General features: G+C 37.3%; 1 protein-coding gene across 1 annotated transcript; it reads left to right on the forward strand.

Moving 5' to 3' along the window:
- Nucleotides 1-87: 87 nt before the first annotated feature.
- LOC104621877 (nipped-B-like protein) lies at nucleotides 88-3,275 on the forward strand (the record flags this gene model as incomplete). Its single annotated transcript, XM_010288492.1, has 3 exons — nucleotides 88-239; nucleotides 1,097-1,257; nucleotides 3,182-3,275. Coding segments are annotated over 3 exons (407 nt in total), but the record flags the coding sequence as incomplete, so codon positions are not given.
- Between the last annotated feature and the right edge of the window lie 4,974 nt (nucleotides 3,276-8,249).

Raw genomic sequence — 8,249 nt, forward strand, 5'->3', positions numbered from 1 at the left:
TCTGAGTGTATAATATTTCAAAAGAAATAACACTCATCTAAATTTGATTTTCCAGTTTTTAAAAACATTTTTTAATTTTCTTTTTAGCCGGTTTGTGCCACCACAGACAAGCTCTGGGAACAGATTTTTGGCACAACAGAACAGTCCAGTGCCTAGTCCATATGCTCCTCAAAGCCCTGCAGGATACATGCCATATTCACATCCTCCAAGTTACACACCACATCCTCAGATGCAGCAAGGTAAATCTGTGATGTTTGCTTTATTCTCCTACCTCACAGCAGCTTTACTTTCATGGGCACGTTTCATGGCTTTCTAATTTCAATAGGAAAAATCAAAACAACCCAAAAACTTTTATTTGTTAGCTATGGCCATGATTTATCTGTACTAGCAAAAACCTCATTTTTGCCAATGTAACCTTAGTTTTGCTGACAGTTTATTTAGCCTTACCAAACCTTTGTAGTGTAAAGTATTATGCTCGAGGTATATTTCTTTGGCTAGAATTTTGCTCGAGGTATGCAGTAACTGGCAAAGATGACCTTAAGAATGAATGGATTTCTTTGTTCTTCCCTTTTCTAAAAACAATTGTCAACAACATGAACACTGTTAAAGTATCTAGACTTTTTTTTTGTTGGTAAGTATCTCTTTGGACTCTTTTAAATCATTTGTTCTGAAAGTTTAGCATTATGCTTAGAATATATATGGCTGTTCTGTATGTAATGTTGTATGTTTCATTAATGCCTTGGAAGTTACTAAATGTAGTGAATACAAATTATATAGAGCAAAACAAAGTTTTCTATAACCAGTAAGAATATGATACTGACCATAATTAGGATGAATGTGAGGGGAAACTTGGCTAATCCATATATGGGATTTAGTTTTTTAATCCTCTTGAAAATTAAAATCTTAGATAGCTAATTTTATTCAAGGTTTTCGTGGCAGAAGAATTTCCTCAAAAAGTTGTATTCTTGTTCAGATTGCAGACCTCTTGCACCCAACTCATTAATATGCAATAGTATTGTGTTTTCTCAGAAACTTCTAGAGAGTTAATGAATGTGTGAATATATCAGTATAGTTACTTATATTTCTTGTATTTCAGCTTCAGTATCCAGTCCCATAGTCACAGCTGGGATGAGGAATCTCCATGAAAATAAGGTTTCAAGTCAGTTATCTGGAAATTCAGCTAATCATCATGCTGATAGTTCTAGACATGGCTCAAGTGAAGACTACCTACAGATGGTGCACAGACTAAGTAGTGATGTATGTTACCTAAATAAGTTTATTACAATAAAGCAAGTATTTAGTATGATAGAGCAAGTATGTGTTTAGCTGCCTTAGAAGTCAGATTGTTGTCATTCATGTATAAAACCACTGAAAATATATTTCAATCTCAGATGTGTACACTCAGCAATACAATTTTAATGTGTGAGGTTTTATTTTTTCTAGATCTCCCTGTCCTTTGGAACTGTTGCTAACATTGATTCTGATGGAATTAGGAAAATTAAAAAATCTTCAAATAATCTTGTATGTGAGTTTATCATAAAGAAATTGCATAGCGTGTTTGCAATTACTGTAGTAATATGTTGATATAAACAATAGTAGATTCTAAATAGGTGTGTAGTTAACTTGTCTCTCTGAAGATCCCTGCAACTGTCAATTAGGCTTGATTATTTTAGTAACCTATTGGGTAATATAGTAGTGTTGTCAAAGGCAAGAATGCGTATGGACATTTTTTCTTACTGGTCTATTATATGCTCTTATGGCCTGGTTTCTTTGTAAGAAGTTTTCCCTTAGTGGTTTTTATTTCATGTGGGAGAAATTCATTCTGAAATCTTGGATCTAAAGACAAAAATCCCCAACTTTCTCCCACATTTTTTTGAACTACTTAATGTACTAACTAAAGTTACATGAAAGAACTGCATGTATTCAGATACCTCAATAGGAGCCACGTTAGAATATTAGCTACTGAAATAGCCAGTTAAATTAGGAAACAGATTAAATAACCTTAGAACTTCTTTGACGACTACCTTTGTGTGATTTTACTTTTTACAGGAATGGAGTTTTTGCAATTTGTTTATAATTATAGGAATTGTCTCTTTATAGATATAAGGGTTGTTAGTTTGTTCTTTGCCAAAACGTTACCATAGATGCTGTATAAAAAACAGTGCTAGAAATGGGAAATACTGTTCTACAGAAGTAAATCTAGTAAAATTAATAAATTTAGCCTAAATCTAGTTAGAGAATTGAGTGAATGAATACACTTGTGACCCACAGAGGGCTCCATGAAAGCAATAAAAACCTCATGTAAACCATTAAATAGGAATTGGAATAATGGGTTTCATATTTTATTTTAAGATAGTGTGGGAGCAAGAAAGACACATTTACATTCTTAAAGATAAAGCATGGACATCATTACATTGTAATTGGTATTATATTATGAAGAAGATTGTCAGAAATTATGAATTCCGTTCTGTGCAAAACTGAGAAGACATTAGAACTTGTTTGCCATGTTTGGGAAGTGCATCATATTGCCATTGAGTTGTTTCCTATCTAACTGTCGAGACAGGCAAATAATAAGCTAAAGTCACTCCAGTAGTGTTTTACATGAGCCTACCTTAGCTGCTGCAGTGGGAGCGTCAGAGATTTTATTCAGTCCTGATGCGTGTATGCTGGAGAATATAAATACAAAATGTTAATTTGTTTAACTGTAAAAGTAAGATGGCATTCTAGGTAAGCTTTAAGGGTAAGTTAAGGGAAAAAATGGTGAGTTTGTTTTAAAAATCTACATTTTATGCTCAGTTTCTTTCAGTTGGTATTGTATAGAGCTCATATACCTGCTTTTCAGCTCTTTACTATGAGTGCTTGTTAACAAAAAAGTTCTAAATGGAATCTTGGTGTAAAGCAAAAGTGCTTATTTAGCTAGGGGTTATATACATAGATGTATTTTTGTGTACATGCTCTGGTTATAGATTTTTTTCTTAGGGCTGATTGTGCTTTGGAATATTGCCTATAAAGTAGTCCAGTAGTCTAAAGTACAAAGATTTTTATGCAAATAAATATTTTTCTAATATTTCTTGTATGGTTTTTTGGACCAATCCATTTTATTAGTATATGTACTAATTTCAGTCTTTATTTTTGAAGCGTTCCTGTTCATAATGTTAATTTTTTATCATTGTCACTTCAGGATGGTGATCCTTCAATAAGGAATGCTGCGACGTTTTCCTTGAGGTCACCACAGTCTGTTTGCTCTCCAGCTGGAAGTGATGGAACCCTTAAAGGTAGTCTAGCAGTCATATATATCAATGTATTTTTTCCCAATTTTAAACAACAGAGAATTTAAAGAGGTATTTAGTTATTCCTCCTTACTTCTGTATTCAAATAGTACTAGAGAGTATGTCATTATGTTTTGGATACAAAAGTATTTTAAGCCCTGATCCAGAAGAAATTTCTGAAGGTCTGAAAATTGACTAATCATCCTTCAAAACAAAGCTCAAATTCATGGAGGACAGGAGGATTTAAAATCCTTTCCAACATGAGGATTAAATTATTTTAAGAATGGTTTCAGTTGCTTTACATAAGAAATTGCCAACATTGCCAATATTGAACTCTTCCACCAGCTCAAAAGTGTTTTAATATGCAACGTTTGTCTTAATGGCAATCATGAAATTTTAAGAACATGAAATTAAAAGTAGTTCAAATGAACTCAAACTATATAGCATAAATGAAGCCTGAAAAGCTTATCTGTGGAGAAAGAATAGGTTGAACTGTCAATCAGTTGAGAGGGAATGGAAAAAAAATGTGCTCAAAATAATTCTTTATGCTAAAATCTGGAATGCATACTGTTTTCGATATTATCCCCAAGAAGCAATGACTGAGATACATGAGACTTAGCAAGGTAGGGGTTTGGGCATATTCTTGCTAATTTACTTTTTCAGTGCTTATGTATTTACATGGCAATAGTAGAAAGATGCAACAGTGGTTTCTGCTATTTAGCCCAGAAACAATATTAAGTCTTTCGGGATAGTCAGGTTAGGTGAAGAGGGAGAACAGGAGATGGGGGAGATTCCAGAGCAGGTGAGGATATTGGCCTTGTGCAGCCTGGCTGAGAGATGTCTTTGGTGGGGATTGACCTTCCCATAACAATGAGGAGATTATCAGGAAAACTTGAGTCAGACTTTTCAATATTGTGGAGGAAGGATAAGACACAATGGACTTAAATTGAAATGTGAGTTTCTGACTAGGTCTAAGGAAAAACCTTTTCCCTATCAGGACAGTTAAGCATTAGAAAAGGTTGCCCAGAGAATCTGTGCGTTTTCTATCCTTGGTGGTTTTCAAGGTCAAGCTGGGTAAAACTCTGCATAGTGTGGCCTTGCTCACCCTGCTTTGAGCATGAGGATGGACTAAAGACCTCCTGAGGTGCCGCCTTAACTGCATTATCCTATGATCCTGTGACTGCTAAATGATCTCTGTCGTTCATCTTCTGTAGGCAGATACTGTGTTAAACAGTGATAGAAAAGAGGTGGCTCAAGTGGTAAGTGAGAAGTAAGCGTATAGCTTGCCAGCAGCATCAGTATTTCAGGTCTTGTGCTAAAAGACTTGTAAGAGTTGTGTAAATGGTGAAGACTAATTGTGATTGTTATTCTCCCTTTGTTGAGCTTATTAATTTAACAACATTGTGAATCTCAGCTACTTGCATTCAACCAGAAGAATATTTGAACTATTTTTTGGTTAATGTTGCTGTTGTTTCAATTGGCTGTCTTGTGTCCCTTCAAAAGGGGTTCTCTTTTTGGATTATTTCTGAAAAGAATCTGATTGTACAGTTCAGATGGTAATGTTTCAGCATTAGAGAGGCTGAAAAAGTGCAAGAGGAGCTTTTTGATTTACTGACCTCTATAAAATGCTTTACTTTTCCTATTGATAAAGCACGCAACTGAAATACTCTTACTAATGCTGCTGCCATTTTGCCTTCTTAAAGAGATCAATGCACCCTGATTGAGAGAACCAGTTCTTGATGCTACAAGAATCTTGCCAAATGTTGTTTCCTCTAACCTTGTATTTTAGAAATGTATGGAAGGGGTGTGTAAATTACAGTAAATTAGAGTGTTATTTAGAACATGGGATCCCTGACAGTGAGGTTTTTGCCTATGATTTGGAGTGTAAGTTGTGCTGATAAATTTTCCAGCAATGAACAAACAGCAAGTACCTATGCAGGGCTTGTTGTTGCTACTCTCTTTAGCCCCTTGACAGTTTGGTTGACAGGTCGCAAACTTTGATGAAGAAAAGCAGCAACATACTTAATTGTTTGTTTGGGAGAACAAAAAAGAGCGGCACTTGACGTGATCAGTCCAGTGAGAGATCTCAGGAAGGATGTTATAATATCTAAGCTTTCTTGCATAGAATAGGAACTTGAGGCAATTACTGAAGGCACGGGCAGAGACTGCATTTCTGTACTTTTGACAGGGAAGTAGCAAGGACTTCTGGGGACTTGGGGAACGTGGTTGCACAGACTGGAATTAATTCAATTACTAAATTGGAGAGATACGGATTTGGAGGGTGGACTGTTGGGTGGGTGAGGAACTGGTTGGATTGTTGCATCCAGAGGGTAGTGGTCAATGACTCAATGTCCAGATGGAGATCGGTGACGACTGATGTCCCTTAGGGGTCTGTATTGGGACAAATACTTTTTAGTATCTTCATCAATGACACAGACAGCGGGATCGAGTGCACCCTCAGCAAGTCTGCAGACGACACCAAGCTGAGTGGTGCGGTTGACACACCTGAGGGATGTGATGCCATCCAGAGGGAGCTGGACAAGCTCGAGGAATGCGCCTGTGTGAACCTGATGAGGTTCCATAAGGCCAAGTGCAGGGTCCTGCACCTGGGTCGGGGAAAACCCTGGTATCAGTACAGGCTGGGGGATGAAGGGATAGAGAGCAGCTCTGCCAAGAAGGATGTGAGTGTACTAGTGGATGGAAAGCTGGACATGAGCTGGCAATGTGTGCTTGCAGCCCAGAAGGCCAACTGCATCCTGAGCCACATCCAAAGCAGCATGGCCAGCAGGTCAAGGGAGGTGATTATGCCCCTCCACTCTGAGAGCCCACCTGGAGTCCTCCGTCCAGCTCTAGAGCCCTCAGCCAAGGAAAGACATGGACCTGTTGGAGTGGGTCCAGAAAATGATCAGAGGGCTGGAATACCTCTCCTATGAGGACAGTCTGAGCGAGTTGGGGTTGTTCAGCCTGGAGAAGACAAGGCTCCAAGGAGACCTTCTTGCAGCCTTCCAGTACTTAAAGGGGGCTTAGAAGAAAGATGGGGACAGACTTTTTATCAGGGCCTGTTGCTATATGACTAGTTTAAAACCAAACCAGGGATAATGGTTTTAAACTAAGAGATGGTAGATTTAGACTAGATGAAAGGAAGAAATTTTTGCCAGTGAGGCTGGTAAAACAGTGGCCCAGGTTGCCCAGAGAGGGGGGAGATGCCCCATCCCTGGAAACATTCCAGGTCAGGTTGGACGGGGCTGTGAGCAACCTGATCTAATTGAAGGTGTCCCTGCTGATTGCAGGGGGGTTGGACTAGATGACCTTTGAAGGGTCCTTCCAACCCAAACTATTGTATCATTCTATGATTCTGTGGTTCTACTTTAAGACTGAATGTAGCTCTCCGATTGACAGAATCTGAATGAGAAAAAAGTTTTGTTTGCAGCTCAGGGAAATATCTGAGAGGTGGCGGAAGTTGTGTGTTGTTATTTTGGTTGGTTATTCATTATCTCAGTGGAGTAAAATTTCTCTGTTACAGAAATCTTTGCTTCACTTCTGCTCCAGTAAAGGTACCAGAGTATCTGTGGTTTTACGTAGAAGTTCTAGACTGGTCTTTATCCTTTCTTTTTAATGTTAATTTTATATTTTTAGCTAAGTGTACAGGATAATGACTCTGCTTTCTTGCTATCATCTCTTACCACATGTACTTTCTTAAAAAAAAGGATTTATATGAATTCATCTATGAAGAATGAACATGGACTATTTTGCTTTTGTTGATCTCATGAATTATTCTGTGGGTTCCATTACCCAAGATCAGTTACTCAGGAAAATCCTTTATCTATTTATTTTACTTTCCCACTGCTCTAGACAATGTTTTTGGTCACTGCTTTCCAAAGAGAAGAGTTCATATCATCTACAGTCCTGTTTCCTTACAGTTTCCTCAACTCATGGGAAAACATCCTTAAAGACTATCAACAACCCTTATGAAACTATATAATTTTGCACTCTCTTCCAGACATAAGTTGTGTTCCCTCAGAAATTGTTAATGGATATTTGATTATTTTCCAAATAATTTGGAAAGATTACTTTCATTTTCTTAGGTATTTATAGGACTTCTCCAGAGATTCCTCTACATTCAGGTCGCTGAATGTAGTGTGGGTTCCAAGAAGAATTATGAATCTACACAAATCTGTAGTACAGCGCTCAGTGCTCTGAAAGGTACTTGTAAAGAAAAATCATCATCTCACCCTCCCTCCTTCAAAAGAAAGGTGGAAGAAATATATTCAAAGATTTTTTTCTGACAGGGCTAAAGTGAACATTTTTCCTTGTTTCTTTCTTCAAGTCTTGACTTTTTTATGTGAAGATGCCTCTGATTACAGAGCTAAGCTAATTCTAAGCTAGAACCGCCAAGCTAAGTTTTTCATGAGGCATTTGAAGCTCTGGAGAAAGTGGTAGGATTCTTCCCTGAAAACTTTGAAAGTCTCTGTGGAAAGTGAATACAATCTGTCTCTAAAAACCTTCCAAATGTATGTTCTTCTTTGTCTGTCTTGTATCCAATCGCTCTAAGTTTGAATTTTAAATTATGTTCTTTGAAAATGAATTTCAATATTATCTGTTAATCAAAATAAGTAATAATTTCTTCTTATCTAGTACAAAACTTGTGAAGATTTCCAGAAGAAGATTCTGTGATTTTAGGAAATACAGCAAGAAAGGGTTTGGGGGGCTTCCCATCTTCTTCCCCTCATTTTGGATGAAATGTACCAGTGTATCACTCCCAACAACTTCCTCTTTTTTTGTTGTTGTTGTTGTTGTTGTTTTTATTTTTGTTTTTGTTTTTGTTTTTTTAAAGTGTCCGTAATGGAGTTTCCTTACTCTTGCCCTGCAACCTGTTCAAATTCTTAGTGGTAGACAGCTTTTCTCCTAGTGCTGACCCTATATTGTTTCTGTTGCAGTTAGGCATGACACTTCATGACTACTTTTCAGTGGGCAATAACA

Source organism: Phaethon lepturus, unplaced genomic scaffold (assembly GCF_000687285.1).
Source record: "Phaethon lepturus isolate BGI_N335 unplaced genomic scaffold, ASM68728v1 scaffold4516, whole genome shotgun sequence".
Taxonomy (NCBI): Eukaryota; Metazoa; Chordata; class Aves; order Phaethontiformes; family Phaethontidae; genus Phaethon; species Phaethon lepturus.